This window comes from Aedes albopictus, chromosome 1 (genome assembly GCF_035046485.1).
Source record: "Aedes albopictus strain Foshan chromosome 1, AalbF5, whole genome shotgun sequence".
Classification (NCBI taxonomy): Eukaryota; Metazoa; Arthropoda; class Insecta; order Diptera; family Culicidae; genus Aedes; species Aedes albopictus.
In genome coordinates this window covers 151,168,283-151,189,721 of record NC_085136.1, presented here as the reverse complement: position 1 = coordinate 151,189,721, position 21,439 = coordinate 151,168,283, and the positions used below count along the sequence as shown (strand labels likewise).

At 42.5% G+C, this 21,439-nt stretch overlaps 1 protein-coding gene across 5 annotated transcripts in view; it reads right to left on the bottom strand.

The window, feature by feature from the left end:
- The window catches only part of LOC109418683 (netrin-B), a 286,837-nt gene that overhangs the window by 49,076 nt on the left and 216,322 nt on the right, over window positions 1-21,439 (bottom strand). For all 5 annotated transcript variants that reach the window (XM_019692908.3, XM_019692917.3, XM_062845596.1 and 2 more), the window contains exon 3: window positions 2,831-3,019. In XM_019692908.3, the coding sequence (XP_019548453.2) occupies window positions 2,831-3,019 (189 nt within the window). The remainder of the gene's footprint in view (window positions 1-2,830; window positions 3,020-21,439) is intronic.

The window sequence follows — 21,439 nt, the reverse complement described above, 5'->3', positions numbered from 1 at the left end:
CATGCGATGCGACCATGCCTAGGCAAGTTCAGCCTAGAAATGGGAGACCCTAGGCTTACAGGTAGACTTAAGCGATTGCAAACCTGCACCGCACCTGCCGTTGGGCTAGGCGGCGGATGCAGCGAGCACGATCTGAGGAAGAGCGAAAAAAACGGCGAGTAGCGTTCGCCGCTGCAAAAGCCGCGCTGTAGACCGAGATAAGGGCATTAAAAAAAGCCAGCTTTGAGGGTCTCTGCCAGAGTGCCAATGAGAATCCGTGAAGTGATGCCTACAGGATCGTGATGGCCAAGACGAGAGTTGTAATGGCTCCTACAGAGCAGTCTCGAGAGATGTTGAAGGGGATCATCAAGGGACTTTTTCCACGCCATGGTCCTAGTCTTTGGTCTTTCTCGTAGGACAGCCGGGGACTGGGGCTGGCGATGAGGAGAGGGTCACCGATGTGGAACTTGGGGGGATAGTAATGTGCCTTAGCGTAGGTAAGGCCCCTGGTCTGGACGAAGTTCCGAACCTGGCCTTAAAAGTAGCTATTGCAGAGGCTCCCGAGATGTTCAGGTCTGTTATACAGAAATGCCTGGACGAGGGAGTTTTCCCAGAAGTATGGAAGAAGCTGAACCTGGTTCTTTTGCCAAAGGCGGGGAAACCACCCGGAGACCCGTTGGCATATAGAACAATTTGCTTGATCGACACGGCGGGGAAGGTGCTCGAAAAGATCATTCTCAACAGAATGTTGAAGCACACTGAGAATGCAAATGGTGTCCCGAGCAACCAGTTCGGCTTCTGGAAGGGACGGCCGACCGTATATGTTGTTATCTTGTCAGTTACAAAGACAACCGAGATAGCGCTCCAGCGTAAGAGGAGGAGAATGTGCTACTGATTGGCTACTGAGTCGTAGTGACTGGATATAAGGAACGCGTTCAAAGGTGCCAGTTGGGCGGCAATTGCTGATCAACTCCTGTGTCTGGGGACACTCGAGTACCTGTATAAGATTCTCAGAAGTTACTTTCTGATTCCAGAATCGGCTACTAGTTTACGACACAGATGTGGGTCGGAAGTACTTCCACATAACCTCAGGAGCCCCGAAAGATTCCATCCTGGGTCCAGTGTACTGGAATGTTATGTACGACGGGGTTTTGAGGTTAAAGTTTCCAGTGGGAGTGGCAATTGTCGGCTTGGCTGCCGACATTACGCTAGAGGTATGCCCACTCGATCCGGTTGTGGAGGAGTGGATAAGCTCCTGGAAAATGGGGTTGGATCACCGTAATTCTGAGGTGGAGGTTGTGAACAATCGAAAGTCGGAGCAGCAAGCGGTGATCAGTGTAGGCAATTGCACTATCATTTCAAAGCGCACCGTCAAACACTTTGGGGTAATGATCCACGATAAGCTTACCTTAGGTGATCATGTTGATCATGCCTGCAAGAGAGCCCCCACAGCTATAGTGTCGCCTCGTCCATACTATGGTATGTCGGCTTGGCTTGGGACACGGCGCTAAGTACCGAAAACTACCATGGTAAAGTGGAAAGTGCTTATAGGTCGATGTGCCTGAGAATTGCGAGCGCGTACCGTACCGTGTAACACGACGTGTTATCCTTATCGGTGAGGACATAGAGTGCTTTCAAATGCGCGGCGAAAGAGGCATACTCAGAACTGCCAAGATGGCCTACATGGTCAAATGGTAGCACGCGTGGGAAATTTCCCGTAAGGGTGACCCACAGGTTGATCCTGAGGGTAGATAATTGGATTAACAGGCGCCTTGGATAAGTAACATCCCACCTAACCCTGGTCCTTCTGGGGTCATGGTTGCTTCCGAATTCCGACAGTATTTACATCGTTTTGGTCATGCGGGTTCTTACGAGTATCCTGTTTGTGCTGGTTAAGAAGAAACGGCGGAACACATTTCGTTTGTGTGCCGGCATGTTCGCACTATGCGTGACCACATGCTTGCCACACGCAGAGAGGACACAACTCCGGACAACTTAGTGTAGAATTAGCATAAGTTAAAATACACAGAAATAAAAATTAAAAAAAAAATCCGGACAACTTGGTCCAGAGGCTGTGTAACCATGAGTTTGGCTGGAATGCCGTTTCAACGGCTATTACTCACATCGTCTTGGAGCTACAGCTGAGCTAGCGCGTGAACTCGGAGAATGGCTAGTTCAGACGCTGTACAAGAAGTGGTCCAAGAGTTCAGAGACGGCTAGGTAGACCATACCGGTGGCCTGAGATCGAAATCGACCCTTTCGGCGTTTCAGTGGCTGCAGGGAGAACATTCTGCTAGCGTTGCTGTAGAGGTCCCCGGCAAGGTCGGCACGTCCTTCTGTATACTGGATGATAGGGCGTTTCTTGCAGGAAGGTGAAATCACTGTGTACGCGGTATCGTTTCTTGATATATGCTGTGCAGTTTGAAGCAGGCGTGGTGTCGAGCCTGCCTGCCTTCGGAGGACAAAGGGAGTGGTAAAGACCAGTCGGGAAATTGGTTAAACGCCAGCATGCCTAAGGGTTTGGCGGCCATTGGAATGCTGTTTGTTGTTAGGGAGATATTGGTTCTGGCTTCTACTTTTTTTGTAGAAGACTATGCTTAACTTCACACTACCTGGACCTTCTTGTTCAGGTGTCTGTTGAGCAGATATCCCCCCATGGTTTAAAATAATATTTGAGCGCGAGTTCTCCAGGCTCGATTGTTAGTGGCTGATAGTTGTTCGTTGAAGTAAAACCGGACTTTTAATCGAAGGAAGTTTGAAGTTTTACAAAAAGCACAACAAATTCCACCCAGCGTTCCCAAAAATATGCTGAAATCTCAGTATCCCCGGGACATTCCCAATCGATACTTACGTATGCATGCCTTCTTGTGCGAGATCTCTTTGCTGGGATCCTTGTAGAAACCTTCCCGGCAGTAGTGACAGTGCCGACCGGTTGTATCGTGCCGGCATCCGATGCATACCCCTCCGGACACCCGCCCGGACAGCTTGTAGAGGTCCAAATCGAAGCGACACTTTCGAGCATGGTTGTTGCAGTTGCAGGCTGTAAGGAAAAAAAAAAACGAAAAAAGAATGCTTGGAATTAATTGCTTATTTATTGGTTTGGCAGCCCAAAAAAGGCTGCAACTGGTTGGTCGGTTTTTGCTCCGGCGTTCGTCACCGCGCGCTGATGGTGGAACCTTTTAAGGTGATTGATTTTGTGGTAATTGCACGTGATAAAATTACAATTCCCCAGTGAGCCCTTGCCTTGCCAGAGCAGCGCTGCTGCTGGCGACGACGACGCTTACGGAGGAGTACCTATGGCATTGTTGTGTCTACATGGCTTTCACGGCGAAGGTCACTTTGAGAGAGATATCAGCAATTTGTCGTCGCACAGCTTGGGGAATGCGATCGTGTATGGAGTGGCCGGCGGAGAAGCCAAACATGTCCACGTAGGGAAGCGGTAGTGATCAAGATTGAGCCAACCCCAACAGGCAGCCGAGCCGTGCGCTCTCCATTGCTCGTCGTCGTCGTCGTCCGTCTTTCGGTGAAGATTGTGGGAAGCGACCCAAGGTAACCGAAGATGATCCCAAAGAAGGAAACTGGTTTGCATCGAAAGAATGTTTTCCTGAGGTGAAATTTTCTCATGCATATAGGTAGGTACGTCGCTTCGTCGTCTTTCAAGCGGATGGCTGTACGCATTCTGTTTTGCACACAATGGTCATGTTTGCAGGCTCATTGTTCTAAGTGATTTTCTTTTGCAAGTCGAAATAAAATATACGTTTCAATGTTTCAATTGACCCGAAAATATTGGCCAGTAGGCAGCAGCATCGTAAAACCTCGACTTTAGCGTCAGTCAACCAGCAGCGCTATGTGAAGCACGGTGCACATAAAAACGGGCATCCAGTAGTAACGGATGAGGTTACTGCTTAAAAGGTAAAAATTTATTGATATTAATTCGATACCCAACTTTGGTCGGGCCATCACGATTTATTGCAATTTTGTTGGTTGACAGTTTTTTTTTCATCAAGTTGTTGAGTTTATCTTACATTCGATTTACCACCACATGGACAGGGTAACCAGAAAAAGAGTTTTACGAAACGGTTCAACACTATTTGACAATTGATTGAATTGATGGTCGTTACAATAATATTGTTAAATTACATAGAAAAAATCCACAACCTCTCCTTTCTTTACAAACAGTCACACTCTTTTAAAATGTTGCTGCCGAACTATTTTTTTGTTTGAAATAGTTCTACGCTTTTATACTCTTTTTCTACTTTGTTTATTTGGTTCGTCCTCGGCAACGAAATATTTAGAGAGGCGCTCAAGCGTGAGTGAAACCCAGTCTAACAGTGACAAGTTCATAACAGTGCATTCGCGTGCATGTGATGCCTAGTAGTATGGGACACGTTTGTATGGAAAAAAAATCCTCGCTCCAGTCGACTTTTTGGATCCCATTAGGGTCCCATATTATCTGTACAAAATTTCAGCGCAATCGGTGAAACTATAATTAAGCGCAAGCCGTTTAAAGTTTGCATAGGATTTACTATGGGAAAAGTTACACTTTCAAACAAAAAATCCCAAAGGTCGCCCTTTGTCCCCTTAATTCAAATCGATCAACGTTTCTTGTAGAAAAATCTTTAATAAAACTTTCCTTCAAAGATCGCGAAACGATTGGATGCTTGTGGAAAAAGTTATTGATTTATCACCGATTAGTGATCCAACGAACGGCTTTTTGTTTTGTTTTATCAGCAGCACTGCTGCTGTCGTTGTTGCATGGGGTGGCGGGAGGCATTACCACCCCCAGAAACAGCAGCAGCCAAGGCAGCATTTACAGTGCTGCTAGTAAAACAAAACAAAAAGCCGTTCGTTGGATCACTAATCGGTAATAAATCAATAACTTTTTCCACAAATATCCAATCGTTTGGCGGTCTTTGAAAGAATGTTTCATAAATGATTTTTCTATAAGAAGCATTGATCGATTTGAATTATGGAGGCAAGGTGCGACCTCTGGGATTTTTTGTCTGAAAGTGTAACTTTCCCCATAGTAAATCCCATGAAAATTTTGAACCGCTTGCGCTAAATTATAGTTTCACCGATTGCGCTGAAATTTTGCACAGTTCATATGGGACCTAAATGGAATCAAAAAAATCGACTGGAGCGAAAATTTGATGTTTGTACCATACTAATGTCTAGTCCACAACACATCTGGATGCCCATATCATAGTCTGCGGCGCGTTCGCATGACCACACCGAAGGCCACGGTCAAGTTAAGTTAAGTTTTGTTTCATGGCGACAGTTGCATAAAAATTAGTCATCATGGAGTCGAAATGAGTTTTTAGGTGAGGAAGTCACCGTCGTTGTCGCTACTGTGCTAGTTTTTTTCTTCACACAATATTTTGAGGAAATTTGTTCAAGCATGTTCGTCTGTTCTCTGTGCCTTAATGTTTGTTCTCTGTGATCGAAGTACTGTTTCGACCCTTCAATCACTTCACGATCGTTCGTCAAGTGACTCATCTTTCCAGATTCCATCTCGCGTCACGAAGCCGTTTTGGGAGGGCTACTATCCGCCCTAATTTAGTTGAAAAAGTCCTAATTTTTGACTAACTTTAATACATGAATGTCCTGATTTTCTATGCTATGTTAATAGGAGCCTGGGAGCTCTACGTTGAGCTTCTGGTAGAGCATTCGTGTTGCTTAGGAACAGCACAGCAGTTTCAGTTCCTCGTACTTAGCGTCCTCTGCCGTTTGTAACGTTTCACGTTCTGCTGGGTTCCTTGCTGCAGTATTACCTGTGTTCCTCTCCACCACAATCGCTCTGCACTCCTCGTTGAATCATTAATTCCGTCGACTTCTTTCCACGTACCCGATGGTGCTCTTAACTGCGTTGTTGATGGCTGCTGTTACTACATATACCCAAGCAGTCCTTTAGAAAGGCCACTACGACCTCGCCCTCGTATGGCAACGTTTAACCCGTAGCCGACATCCGGTTGTTTCAGTCACTCTAGGTTGCACCGTGGCAGTTGCCGGTACCGTGCACTGTTCATAACGGAAAGTTTTGACGCACTTAAGTAATCCGTCGTTTATGTCGGAAATGTGCCATCCGTCAATCAGAGTCTTCCAACCGTCGATCAGCATTCCTCCTCATGGCCTACTATCTTAACGTATGGGTCTGCTTTGAAATTCTTGTGTGTGAAGTTGTGGCTTGGACAAAGGTCTTACTCGCATTTGAGCTGCCCGAAGAATGCGCCCTTGTCATCTTCAGCGCTTCAGTAGATCGGCGAGTATACGGGTGAGTTTCAAATTACGTGACAGCTGCTTTACCTTTCAAAACAAAAAAGATAACCACCTCTCTCAAAAAATAAAAATAAAAATAAGTCCATCATAACTCAAAGAATTTCTGAAGGAACTTCAGGAGAATTTCTATAGGAATACCTATAGCAATTTATATAAACATGAATTTCTATCTGTCTATCTGTCTGTCTGTCTAACCCTTATAGACTCGAAAATTACTGAACCAAACGGCGTGAAATTTGTATGTGGGTGTTTTTGTGGCCGGGGATGGTCCTACGCATGGTGAGAGACCCCTTCCACCTCTGGAAATGGAAGCTCCCATACAAGTGAATTGGCGGTTGATTTCTCTATGGAGCTATGTGCCAGAAAACAAAGAAGGCAGGCATTACGATGTATGTCAAATCAATAGAAGAACTTCTAAAGACATCTGAACCAGCCTCTGGAGATAGTTCTGAAGAAATGTAGACATATTTCTGAAGAAATTCCAGAAAAAAAATCCTGGCAAAAATTTTAAAGTAATATCTGAAGGTATCTTCAAATTAATCTCTGTAAGAACTTACGAGAAAATCTCTGATAGAATTCCTGTAGAAATTCCTGGGGGAATTCTTGAAACTATAGCTGAAAGAGTGGAACAGAAATTTCTGAAAAAACGATTTTCGAAATATATTCATTGAGGAATGCTTCAAAGTTGAAGAGACGAATGCCGAGAACGGTAAAGTCTCTCTAAACAAAAACAAAAAAAATGCCTCAAAAACAGACAGAATTCCTAAATAAAAATTTTGAGTTTTTTTTAGAAAAGCATTCTACAGAAATATCGAGAAAAAATGCATGGAAGAACATCCAGAGGAATCTCTGTATGAACTTCTGCAAGCATTCTTGATCCACTGAAAAAAAAATCATGCAAGTATCTCTGGAGGAAGTTTAGAAGAAATCCTTGAAGATTTTCAAAAAAAAATTTTGAAAAAAAAAATTATGAAGTACCCTTTGGATAAATTTCTAAAGAAATTCAAATTTTCTGTTTTTTTTTAAGAAATCGCTGGAGGGTTTCCTAAAGGAATCTATGGAATATTTTTTAAGGAAACCCATGGAATGTTTTCTAGAGATAAACAATGAGATATCGCAAGAGGAATTTTCAAAGGAATAACTGAGGCAAGCCTCAAGGGAGGGGTTTTGGGGGTTAAACCCCTCCCTTTGACCTTATTTTAAATATGAGGCGCCCATCCGCCTTTTACCAAAAACGCTCAAAATCCCTACCTTTACGCCTCTCCTGTGCACGGGCCTGGCCTAAGGTAGGTTCTAAAAGCATTCTCAGAGGATTTTATGAAAAAAAAAAAAAATCCATGAACAAATTTCCTAACGAGTCGGAAGAGTTCTTTAAAGAAACTTTGGATTTTGATATAAAAGCAATACCAAAAGGAATATCTGAATATCAATAAAATGGTGCAAAAAGCGTGGGTATTATGATCCCCTGTCTAATTTGATGCTGTTTGTGCAAAACTTTAGGCAACCGTGTTGTTGTTTTCTCCATTTCTTGCAACATAATTAACATATTTACCCAAAGTTTTACTCAAACAGAATCAAATTAGGTACCGTGATTTCGGGTGAAATTGATCACTTTTCACAGTTTTTGGCTCCTAATTTTTTAATAGTTATTGATATGGTCACACTAAATGCTTTAAAACAAGTACGACCACGGTTTTCATTAGTCAACCAGGTTGAAACTTTTACTACAAATCATTTTATTGCAAAAAATATCATTTAAAATAAAAAATCAGAAATTTTAGTTTCGGGGTGAAATTGATCAGTCATTGAAATGTATTTGTAAGTGCTGGAAGTAAATTTTCCATCTGAATTATCCACCCCAGAATGCAAAAAGCTTTGTAATACTTTTACAAGTTTAGTAAATTCCTAATTATTTTAATTTAAAGTTTCCAATAGTAGCCCAACCATTACTTTAGAAAAAGTACAATTTTATGCATAAATATCAATATTTATAAAACTTTTGATGGCGAAAGCGGGTTAAGCGAACACTCGGCAGCTATAAACATTCATTCGAATATTCATTACATGTGCGATTTTGAAAATCGCCAAAAACGCAGTTTCGGAAAATATTAAATTTTATACAGAAATATGTGACTAATTATCTGTAAAACATGTTAACTCATCATTCAATAACCCTTGAGCCAGATGATGGTCATTTTCTACAAATTGTTTTGAGTTCAAAGCTTTATTTTTAACAAATGAAAATTGCCCTCACGTCGATCAATTTTACCCGAAATCACGGTAAGGAATTTTTTTTTTTACTTATAAAATTTGTTTATTAAATGTAAAAAATGTAATTACATAGTAAACTATTTATACATCAATTGTAATTTCAAAATCTAATGCAGCAATGTCTATAAAATTATTACATTCCATAATAAATACGACATAATTAACAAACATTTTGAGTATGATAGTTTTCTTCCATCTTGGTATGCTCTGAAGGTGCGGCCTCATCAGATCCTCTATTCGAACTCTACGCCAGCCACCAAGCAGAGTCGTTATTTTCCGCTGTAGCAGCTTCCACGCTGCATCAATGCGCACGCAAGTGCTTAGCTTGTGGTCCAACGTTTCGCTAGGTGCACCGCAGTGTTGGCAGTTTTCTCCGTCGGCTCTGTTGATTCTGTGCATCAGCTTCCGGTGTTCCAGCTTTCCGTGCACCAGCAAGAAGAGAGTACTTCGCTGGCTCGAGGTTAACTGTTTGCTTGCAATATTCCGCCAGATTCGTTGCCAGTTTGCCGTCGGGTGCTCGCGGGCAATTTTAGAGGCTTCTGTTTGTTCGATGTAAAACTTGTGGATGCCATCGGCGGATAGGTTTTGTTGGACTTGCGGAGGGAGTAGTGGGAAATTCGAAAGGATCAATTTTAAACAAGGACAGTCGGCAGGTGGGTTTGGAATAGCTTGGGAAATGTAGGATTTGTAAAAAGGAGTGGAATCGATTTCTCGCATACATCGGTTGATTAATAACGACTTGCATTTGAGTGCAGGTAGTTGCAGATTTAAACCACCACCATCTATACTGCGCGCCATTTGTTGCATTGGCACCCTTGCTGGAATCCCTCGCCACAAAAATGTTCCCATGATAGCAGTCAGCTTCGCTATGTGTACAGCAGCAGGAACGAGCACTGAAGCAAGATACCACACCTTCGATGTGATAAACACGTTCAGTAAGGTCACTTTCTGGTGTAGGTTAAGCTTGCGTAGGGAGTGGAGATACACTTGCTGAGAGAACTTGCCAACAAGTGCATCCCAGTTCAGTTTATTCATCAGCCGTATGGAATTGGCAAAAGTCACTCCTAAAATACGCACAGTGTTTTCGCACCTCAGCCAGGGCACGGTGAGTGGTCCATCATCGGTGTAACCCACAGATATGGACGTCGATTTCTCCAGGCTCAGCCTAGCACCAGACACTCGCTCGAAACGATGGAAAGCCTCTCGTATTCTCTCTAGCCTGTTCCTGCAGGTAACGATCACCGAAACATCGTCCGCGTACGCCACCACGAGGTCGGGTCCGCATATTTCTTCCAGTTGCTTCAACAGGGGTTGCAAATATAACACGAACAAGTGCATCGAGAGTTGGTCCCCTTGGCGAACCGATCTCTCGATGGGGAATGCTTCGGATAAATGCCCATTCACAAGAAGACGGGATGACGACAGCTCTCCAATCCTGTTGAGAAGTCGGACAAGGTTCGGATCGAAGCCGAGCGAGCACATGTTCCGAGAGAGAAATGTCCGATCGACGAGATCAAACGCATGCCGAAGGTCGAACGATGCCAGTAAGCCACGTTGTTTACGTTTCACCAGCTGTGCTATGCGATCTTTCAACGCCAGAGTAGCTTGAAAGATGTTACGGCCGAAGCTGGAACATTTCTGTGCGCCGTTTAGCACGTGGTGGGTTCTCATTACATTGTCGAGACGCATTTTCAGTATACGAGATAGGATCTTATAATCGAAATTGAGGAGTGATATGGGCCTATATGAGTGTGCCGACTGGTCGTTTCCTTTCTTCTTAACCAGCACGATTATTCCATCAACAAATTCAGCTGGAAAATTGCTAGCAAGTGCTTCATTCATAACCATGGTGAGCTCTCTCCAGATGACATCGTAGGTTTTGAGGTAGAACTCTCGTGGGAGCGAATCTCCGCCGGGGGATTTGTTCGGACTGCTAGTCTTTATGGCTGTGAAAACATCGGCAGGAGTTATTTCGCTCATACAGGCCTCATTTACTGGGTCGTTATCGGGGATCACTTTCTCGCATTCGAAAATATTATCCCTCGCTTCTTCTGCTTCGTTCGCAGCGTAGAGGTTGCGGTAGAATCGATGCATGTGCTGCTCAATCGCACCGCCGTCTTCGATCAGTTGGTCGTCGTCGTCCCGCAGTTGGGTAATGATCGTTTTTTCCTCCTTCTTTCTCCTAGCTGGAACGTTGAAATTGGTTCTCCCGAGATGTAGGTCTCGCTGATACGCATGAATGCCTGCGAGAAATTCCGTTGCAGATTTAACATCTTCGCCTTAATTCGGTTGATTGTGGGCAACATCGCAGGGTTCCGGTAGTAGCCATCGTACGCTTGCCGTAGTTCCACATAGAGCCGCTGGTATTGCTGATGAAAATCGTCAAAGGCAGCCTTCGATTTCCAACGGAAGAAGGATTTGATTTTGGGCTTCGCATACGACAGCCACCACTGCATCCACGATGGAAAGTTCCGACGCTGGCGGGTCCAGTATTGCCAGCGATACTGAAATTCCTGGATGCTCTCAGGAGTGAGTAGGTGGGGACGAAGAGACCAAAACCCACGGCCTGGCTCTCGACCAAGATGTGGGAGACAGATTCGGGCTGTCAATGCTTTGTGGTCGGAAAAGGAACAAACATGCGTAACAGCTGATCTTAGCTGGCTGCGCAGACTCTGGCTAACGTACATGCGGTCTAGACGTGCAGACGAGTTGTGTGTGATGTACGTAAAGCCAGGTATGTTTGGGTTTATTTTCTGCCATATGTCGGTGAGTTGCAACTGTTGCACGGTAGCGAGCAGAGCGGGGCTGTGATTGTATCCCGTCGCATCACACTGTCGCAGAACACAGTTGAAATCTTCCGCTAATAACGAGTGCTCTGTGGGGTGACGGAGATAGTAAGCGAGTGTGGTCACGAAAAAGCGCTCGCGCTCGTGCCGCAGCGCAGTGCCAGACGGAGCGTAAACATTGCAAAGCGTCGTGTTTTGTACTCGCAGTGCGATCAGTCTTCCGTCTAAACTCTTCTCGGCATTGGAGAAACGTATGTGCTGTTTTAACGCTATTGCTGTCCCTCTTCTTGAGTGATCCACGTTGCATATGACAGTGTATCCAGGCAGGAGAAGCTGCTCATTCTCAACTTCTTGGAGAAAGGCGATATCGATGTCCATTGTCCGTAGAAATGTTCGGAGCGCGTTCAGTTTAGTCGTGTTCGTGATGGTGTTGATGTTGATCGAGGCGATATTGTAACTCGTCGAAGCCATTAGATCGCAATGTCGCTCCCATCGTTTTCATCGTCACCATGTCGCAGCTTTTTGCCCGGCGGACGACCGTGTCGACGTTTGCTGCTCGTTGAGGCTGTTGAAACATCAGTTTCGTTTCCATCGCTTGTAGCCAAGGAGCGAGTAACCATTCGGTTGGCTGGTAATAGACTCTGCGAGAGAACCGGAGGGGACATGAGGTTGATATTTTGTTCGAGGGAGATTGATGTTGGCAATTGGGCAGTCAGTGGTCGGTTGTCGTGGATCGGTTTGGCCGGTAGCGAAGCAGCGGGCCCACCTTTTGATGTTGTTGCTCGTTTGGTGGTATCGACAGGGTTCGACATGGAAGGCTTCGGCACAACGACCGCAGCTTCTGATGACCCAGTTTTCTTCGTCGTGGCGGTTGGACTTCGATTGTTCGCTTCGCTTGGTGTCGGCCCGAAGAGCTTAGCGAATGTAGGCTTCGGCTTTGACACGCGAGGTCTCGGAGCGGTGTCGCTTGTTCCAGTTTGTTTTGCGACATTGGCATAGGTTTTTTGTACCAACAATTTCTTGTTTTGTACACAAGAGATGCCGTTGTGTACGAATTCGGCGCAGTACTTGCATGTGTGTAGCTGCCCGAAGTAAGACACGCTCGTGCTCTGACCGTCAATTGTGACGAAGCTCGCTATATTCCGTTTGACTAGCATTCGCGCGATCCGAGCGCCAGTCGGGAGACCAGCAAAGCTATATTTGCTGTCCCATACTTGCTCAGTAATGGAGAGCACCTCGCCGTAGGAACCGAGGAACTCAGCGATCTGCTCGTTCGTTATGTCTTCGGAAAGGTCGGACAGTTTCACTTCAACAACACCGTCCTCGAGAGTGATACGGAGCTTGTAGGTTTTGCCGTCAACCTCTGTCTCATGTTTATTGTCGTGCTCTGACACGATTTTCCGCGCCAGCTCAAGGTCGACGACCTTAACGAACGCGCACCCGAGTGCTCTGCTTGGCTGTAGTCGAACAACTTGCTCATACTGGAGACCCAATGTGGTAGCAACGAAGTTGTGAAGCTCTTCGAAAGATGGCTTCCGCGGCACGTTCGCATAATCGATGCGAAACGTGTTTTCGCGTCGAACACTCATCGCGGCGAATCCCGCGGCACTATACACAACGGACGCGAATCGCAGTGCAGAAATTTTGCAAGAAAAAATCGAAAAAAATGCTACTGACTTCCAGCGAGAACACGACTGCTCTGCTTGGAAGTTGAGCGATAACTCGTAAGGAATCATAATACCCACGCGTTTTGCACCATTTCATTGCAGAAACGGAGAATTGACTTTCTCACCATACAAAAATTCAGCTCATTACTACAAATCTAGTACTACACCGAACGTGTCCCATTATCCACGAAATTCTTTCAATGATCGCCATGAAAAAATCAAGTTCAATTTTTTCCGAAAATTGCTCTAAGGATTTCTTTAGGAAATTGTCCTATTAAAATTTCCCTGGAGATTACAGCAGAAATTCTTAATGAGATTCATTCATCATGGATTACTTCAGATTTCTCGAATTCAATTGCTCCCAAAATTGCTGCATGGTTTTATTCAGAAATTACTCCAGGAATTTGATCTTAAGACCCTCCATGGTTTTTTTCTGCAACTCCAAGAGAGGTTTCTTCAGAAATAGTTACAGGGACTTTTAAGGAAAATTTCTCCGCGGATCAAAGTGAGCACTCATCAATTTCTCCAGAAATTTTTCCTGAATTATTTAAGCTAGATTCCCATGTGTACCTTGTGAAACGTGTACAGGGATCACTGTCTTCTAAGGGAAAGATATCTGTTAACAAAAGTTCTCTGAAATTTTCTACATGGATTTTTTAGAACATTCTACAGAGAAATTCTTCAGAAATTGTTTCGTAGATTTTTTTATCAGTGGTTTCTTAAGAAAATCTTGCAGAGATTTCTTCAAAAAATCATACAATATTTGTTACTTTGCTGCTGATTCTACACTAGTTATTGCAGGAGTTCATACATAGATTCCTTCAGGATTTTCAGTTCTTCGTGAGACTTCTACAGGGAATCTACTACAGATTTCTGCAAAAATTCCTTCAAAAATATCTGTGGTGGAGACTTCAGAGCTTTTTTTTTCAGGAATAACAGCAAGGGTTTTTTTCATAAAAGTTGTGCCATGCAGTTTTTAAAAAGTAGCTCTATTTTTTTTTTAATGCTACAGAGATTCCATCAGAAATTCTTCCTAGGATCACTCCAAGGCTTCCTTGGAGGCATTCTTTCAGAGATTCTCGCAGAAGTTCCTGCAGGGATTTTTTTTACAAATTGCTCCTGCAATTCCGCCAGAAACGTCTTCTGGGATTCAAAAGTTTGTTTCTTACATCCTTAGCTATCATTTGTAGGGTGAACCTCAGGGCGTCCCTTATTTTTCAAAATTTGGAAATGGGACAGAAAATACATGATTTTTAATTCGACGAAAAAAAATACGCTATTCTACTAAAACCGGTGATTTTAGAACCCTGAAGGGCCAAAAATGTGCTTAGAATTGCGATATCTCCATTCTTTTTTTGAGTTATTGACAAAAAATCAGCCCTTTTGATCATTTTTTTAGGTCCCCATGAGGACAGACACTTCCTTTGCTAACCGTAAAAATTCGCATTTATCCGTTGCTCACCGTCGTTAACCGCGTCTAACTGCTGCTCAGTTAGCAGCGGTTTGCTAAGGTTACGAACGGATAAATGCGGATTTTCCAGTTAGAAAACTAGCTCTGATTTTACTGCATGAAATTTGTGCATGGCATATTTTCTAAAGTACTAAAAAAATGTTTTTAGAGAATTCTACATAGGTATGTGAACTTTCCTTCGTGAAATTTATCTTGGAAATTCGATGACGAATTTCAAACATTTCATTAAACAAACTTCTTTGCAAATCCTTTGAAGATATCTTAAAAGCAGGGTGGCCACCCAACCGGGAAAAACGGGAAAAAAGACGGGAATTCAAAACGACCGGGAAAAAAGTGGGAAAAAGCCGGGAATTTGAGATGATTACCGGGAAAATTATTGTTGAGAGAAATTTGGTGAACATATTTGAATTTTATACAACTTATCGATGATCTTACAAGAAAGCTAAATTCAAATTATTTATTTAGATCCTGTACAACCTTGCTTTTCTTGAAATTTTCCTAATTGGCAGGGGGAGCGACACTAGTTTTGTCAAGCCAAAAACCCTAAAAAAAAAGCTGAAAAAATCCCAAAAAAGTCGCTAAAACCCGCAAAAATATTGCGGGTTTCACCGGGTTTTTTCGACTTTTTTCGACTTTTTTTTGGGTTTTTGGGCTTGGCAAAACTAGTGTCGCTCCCTCCGCTAATTGGCTTCTTTAGCGGTGTTGAGATAATTCCATATTCAGAATCTGCATGCCAAACTGAGCCAAAATCAAAATTTTCATAAATTTTGGTGCCCGGGAACCTATTTAAAAATCAATTTGAAGTTAGTATAGGAGCGATTTGTCGAATCACCCCTTGTCGCATTTTGTACTAGGCGGAGCTGTTAAGCAGTTGACCAGCTGTCATAAGGTGATTTCAAAAAATCTCTTCAAAATTGATTTTAGGTACAAAAATAAAATTCTAAAAATCTGAAGAAATAAATCATAGTGGCTCAGTAGAAGGTGCTCTTTCGTATAAAATCAAAAAATCAACACATTTTTTAAAATTTAAAAACCCAATTCATTATCGAATTTGTGAATAAAGTTAATTTAGAACCACAGCATCATTTCAAACATAAACAATTTCATAAAGGATTAACCCTTGACTATTTCTATGTCAAGAAAGCGTTTCCTAAAAAAAGTGCTTGAACAAATCTTATTCTAAATTGGCCAAAGTTTTCAAAATGCCGGGGCCCGTGGTGCAGTGGGCCACACGTTCGCTTCATAAGCGGATGGTCATGGGTTCGAACCCAGCGCCGGCACTTGCAATTTTTCGTCAGTTGCTCTTCCCCCCGAGAGCAGGCGGCACCTGACCCTCTTCGGAGCATATAGCTCTAATGGACCCGGAATTCGGATATCGGCAAACCGCAACACATAATGGACCCCCAATCGGACAGGAAAAGGAACAGCAGCCACACATCATCGTGCTCATCATTCTACCATGGACAGGGTAGAAGAATGAAAGAAGCACAAAGGGAACCAGTTCAATACAGTAGAATAGAATAGAATACATTTAGGCGCTGTACAAAGTGGAAGTGCAGCGTCCAATTGGAATCGCTCACGTAGTAGCCTAGTGGACAAAAGAGCTGTAAATTAGGTTAAGTGGTTAAGAATAAAAAAAATGTTTTCAAAATCAACAAAAAAATTTTACAATTGTAAATCATAAGTTGTTTGATTGTTCATCTATAGTTCTACTATTGAAACGTGTGTTGGTAATTGAGTTTACCTAATGAGATTACAATTCTATTGTAAAAAATATTGAATCATATTAAATTCCGTTTGTTTCAAGTTCGTCGAACATCGATGATGCTCTAGAGCAACCATGGGAAGTAGAGGGTTAAATATTGAAAGTGAATTTGAAGAGAAAGAATTGTGTCTTTCGATCAGAATATTTTACATTTTCGACGAATTTCAGAAAAACGGAATTAGATGTAATAGTTTTCAGAATATTATTGTAACCCCATTAGTTTTGGGTTACCTACCAACTATTTGTTTAAATAGTGGAACCCTAGGTGGAACCATTATCAAAAAAAAAACCAAAACACTATTGATTCATAACTACTTCAAAGTAAGCCGATTTGCAGAAAATGTTGTTCAGGTTTTTTTTGGGTACGCTTTTTTTTTCTATTCAAAGTCGTAAGAAATAAAATATTAATACTTCATATATTTCGGGAAGCATACATGTGACTACGTCTTTAGTCCAAAATTGTTTTCAGACTTTTATGATTAGAAACGATATTTAAAATTGGACAAAGTTATATCGGCTCGTTTAAAGATTTAAATTTCCAGAAAGCTGTTCAAGTAAAATTTTAGTATTCAGAAGCAGCGTAAGTACCAGGCAACGTTCACTTCACGTTGCCACGAAAATATTTACCTAATCATCAACAGGACCGTATGCCCAAAAACTTTTTTTTTTTATGCGCTTCAACAGAAAAAAAAGTATTAGTATTAGGAGCTACAGTATGTACTTGAACTGTACTTTACTCACACTGTCAGACTGTAAGATCCTAAATTCGATTCGTTTGATTGTATATTACTCGAATTACTTCAGAATTACACTTGGTTTCAGCTAAACTTTTTTTTTATCCCCGCATTAGGGAGAATTTAGAGGAAATTAAGCTGCGTCCAAAGAGCTGAGCTTTTGTGGCGTGACCTAACGTTGACTGAGAATATTTATAATCATTGGTTGGTGATCATTCTTAAAAGACGGAGAAAAGTACTGCTTCATTACAGTGTGAAAACAAGCTTTAAGTTAGAATTCACATAGAAAAAAAGCTTCAAAAATCTTTATGCTTATCATCACATAGAAAGTTGTTGCAAGTCAGAGCTAAAACAGCTTAACTAGTTTCAAAGTAATCGTTCTTAAATATGGTTTATTGAGGAAAAGTATTAGTATTTACTAATTTAATGCCTAATTTTGTGTGGATTTTAAAATTGAGTGGCCACTAGTGTGGGTCATCGGAACCGTTTTCTCAGATCAAAGCTTTTTTGGTTCCGTTTCGGGTCCTGAGTATCTGTGCAAAATTTGAGCACGATCGGTTGCGTCTACACTTTGCGCATTGCAATTGAATTTTGTATGGAATTTTGAATGGGAAAACATACTTTTTTGAATTTTTGTCATAAGTTGAAAAAGTTTGTCTGACAGTTTTTAACCGATACTATAAAATAATAGCCTAGGGTCTTCTGAAAAACGTTGTTGAAGACCGCAAAGCGATCCGATACTTGTGAAAATAGTTATAACCAACGAACCGCATGCATGTGTTTATATTTTAACATGTAAAGGAATAACAATAGCAACAAAATCATGCTGTTTCGCCAAGCAATGCCAACGCTATAACTTTTTTCATAAGCATCAGATCACTTCGCGGTCTTCGACAAAGTTTTTCAGGATACCCTAGGCTATGTTTTCACTTTATCAGTTACATGGTTTTAGTAAAAATCGAGCTTGTTATGAGATAAATGCAAAAAACTCCATACAAGCTTCAAACGCGATGTGCAAAACGTAGACATAACCAATCGTGCCCAAATTTTGCACACTTATTTGGGTCCTGAAATGGGATCAAAAAAGTTTTGATCTGATGGGAAACCATTGAATTTTTCATTTTTCCATATAATCGATGACCCACTCTTGGCCACCCTGTAAGAGAATCCATAAAAAAATCGATGGAATCAATATTAAAAAATTTCTGAAAGATTTTCTGAAACTAGGGCGAAACAAGAAAATTCCAGTTGAAAAATTATAGAGATACTTTTCCTCAATTTCATGAGAGCGCTAAAACTTTCAGAAATGAAATCACATAGTTTTAAAAGATAGTAAAATATTTTGAAATAGAGTAAACTGACAACCCTAGATTCCCTTGATGGCATGCAGTGCTCCTCCCCGCAGGCCTATCCATTTTAAATCATACCAAGAAACAACTATAGTGCCGCATTACCACACCGCCGCGCCGCTTTTGCTCATTGGTCTAAAGGTATCACGGCGTACCCGATGTCGTCGACCATCCAGTCAGTCGGTCTTTTACGCCAAAGCAATGTGTTATTATACAAGAGTTGACATCTAAGGAGAAACACAGCACAGCACGATCCTCGCCGTTTGTGGTTCAGGTCCAAAAAAGGGATTTCAGTTATTCTGCTTTCTGCGCTCGGCTCAGTTTGTAGCGATATGGCACGATCGATGTGACGATTATACGACATGGTCGCTTGCTGGGTTACATTTCCATGTAGGATGGAGGGAGCCCAACTGGTGTAGACGATGAGAAAAGTGTGAAATTTCTTGACTGTCTGATTTTTTTATGATTTTGACATATGATTAAGCATTATTACGCACTTGTAGATGCAAATGAGTGTTTAAAATCTAAAATATTCTTAAACGACTCAATTCCATTGCACCGGCGCGCGTCACCTCAAAGCAGCGAAGAAATCAATTAAACTTTCAAATCTCATTAGCCCATTCATCACTCAATGTGACTTCGGCGCATGAATGCAGCTCCCTTCAGCCGTTTGCTGCAGCCAACATACATAGATGGATCGAAAACGGCATTTTGTTCGAGCAGTTAGTCACTATCAGCACTAATTAGGAACAAGATCCATACGGTGATGGTGGCGGCATCCAGGCTGCCATTCGAGTTCGCATAAAGTCATATTTAGCATATGGAGACATGATGGTGATTGGACGAGGACGACGAGGTGGCGGTGATGATGCTGGTGGTATTAAGTGAAACTAAATCTAACTGACGTAAGGCCGGCGAACAGCAGGGGAACGGCCGCCGGCCGATGGTTATTAATTAGAAGACGTCAATTGCCAACCAACTGACAGACGACGGCGAGGTGATCTACAAGCTGCAGGAGATCGTTTGCTAAACAGATGTGTTACACTTTGGAAACTTGGCAATTTTGAACGGAGGATGATGACGAGAAGATGAAGGACGGCGTTGAGGTGGTCGAAATCATGCAGGTTGGACTTGGTAATCAAGTTTTTTAGTCTTTTTCGTACGCAAAATTAGATGAAGAAATCAGGGCTGATCTAATCCAGTATGACATTTTTAGTCAGAAAACCAACCACAATTTTAGAATATGTCAAAATAGAGGGTCCCCAAAGCAATTCCTGAAAGAAAAGTTCATATTAAAGATTCCCCAGAGAAGCCCCACAAGATTTTCTGAATAAATTCCTGAAGGAATCTCTACAGGCATTCCCGGGGGAATCTCCAGAGCAATTTCTGGAGAAACCTCCAGAGGAATTCCTGGAGGAATCTCCAGTGGAATTCCTGGAGGAATCTCCAGTGGAATTCCTGAAGAAATCTCCAGATGGATTCCTGGAGGAATCTCCCGAGAAATTCCTGGAAGAATCCCTGGAGGAATTTCCAGATAAAAAGCTGGATGAATCTCTGGAGGAATTCTTGGAGGAATTTTCAGAAGAAATCCTGGAGGAATCTCCAGAGGAATTCCTGGATAAATCTCCAGAGGAACTCCTGGAGGAATCTCCAGAGGAATTCGTGGAGGAATCTCCAGAGGGATTCGTGGAGGAATCTCCAGAGGAATTCCTGGAGGAATATTAGGAATTCCTGGAGGATTCTCCAGATAAATTTCTGGAGGAATCTCCAGAGGAATCCCTGGAGGAAACTCCAGATAAATAGCTGGAGGAATCTCCGGAGAAATTCTTGGAGGAATCTCCAGAGGAAATCCTGGAGGAATCTCCAGATGAATTCCTGGATGAATCTCCAGAGGACTTCCTGGATGAACCTCCTGAGGAATTCCTGGAGGAATTCCTGAAGAATCTTAGGAATTCCTGAAGAAACCTCCAGAGAAATTTCTGACAGAATCCCCGGAGGAATCTCCAGAGGAATTCCTAGAGAAATTCCCAGAGGATTTCCTGGGAAAATCTCCAAATGAATTCCTGGTGGAATCTTCAGATAAATACCTGGAGGAATTTCCAGAGGAATTGCTGGAGGAATCTCCTGAGGAATTCCTGAAGGAATCTCTAGAGTAATTCCTAGAGAAATTTCCAGAGGAATTCCTGAAGGAATCTCCAAGAGAATTACTGGAGGAATCCCCAGAAGAATATCTGGAGGAACTTCCGGAGGAATTCCTGGAGGAATCTCTAGAGAAATTCCTGAAGTAATCTGCAGAGAAACTCCTGTAGGAATCTCCAGAGGAATTCCTGGAAGAATCTCCAGAGGAATTCCTGGAGGAACCTTCAGATAAATATCTGGAGGAATTTCCAGAGGAATTGCTGAAGGAATCTCCTGAGGAATTCCTGAAGGAATCTCTAGAGTAATTCCTAGAGAAATTTCTAGAGGAATTCCTGAAAGAATCTCCAAGAGAATTACTGGAGGAATCCCCAGAAGAATATCTGGAGGAATTTCCAGAGGAATTCCTGGAAAAATCTCCAGAGAAATTCCTGAAGTAATCTGCAGAGAAACTCCTGTAGGAATCTTCAGAGGAATTCCTGGAGGAATCTGCAGAGGAATTCCTAGAGGAATCTCCAGAAGAATTTCTGGAGGAATTCCCAGAGCAATTCCAAGAGGAATCTCCACAGAAAATTTCTGAAGTAATCTGCAGAGAAATTCCTAGATGAATCCCAAAGGAATTCCTGGAGGAATCTCTAGAGGCATGTTTGGAGGAATCTCCTGGGGAGTTCCTGGAGGAATCTTCTAAGAAATTCCTGGAACAATCCCTAGAGAAATTCCTGAAGGAATCTCCAGAGGAATTCCTGTATGAATCTCCAGAGGAATTACTGAAGGAATCTCCAAAGGCATTCCAGGAGTGCACGGGCTTGCTGAAGGAATCCCCCGAGTAATTCCTGAAGGAATCTCCAGAGAAATAAATTCCTGGATAAATCTCCAGAGGTATTCTTGGAGAAAGCTCCACAGGTATTCCTGGTGCCAGTATTCCTGGTTCCAGTGGAATTCGTGGAGGAATCACCAAAGGAACTTCTGAAAGAATCTCCAGATAAATTGCTGGAGGAATCTCCA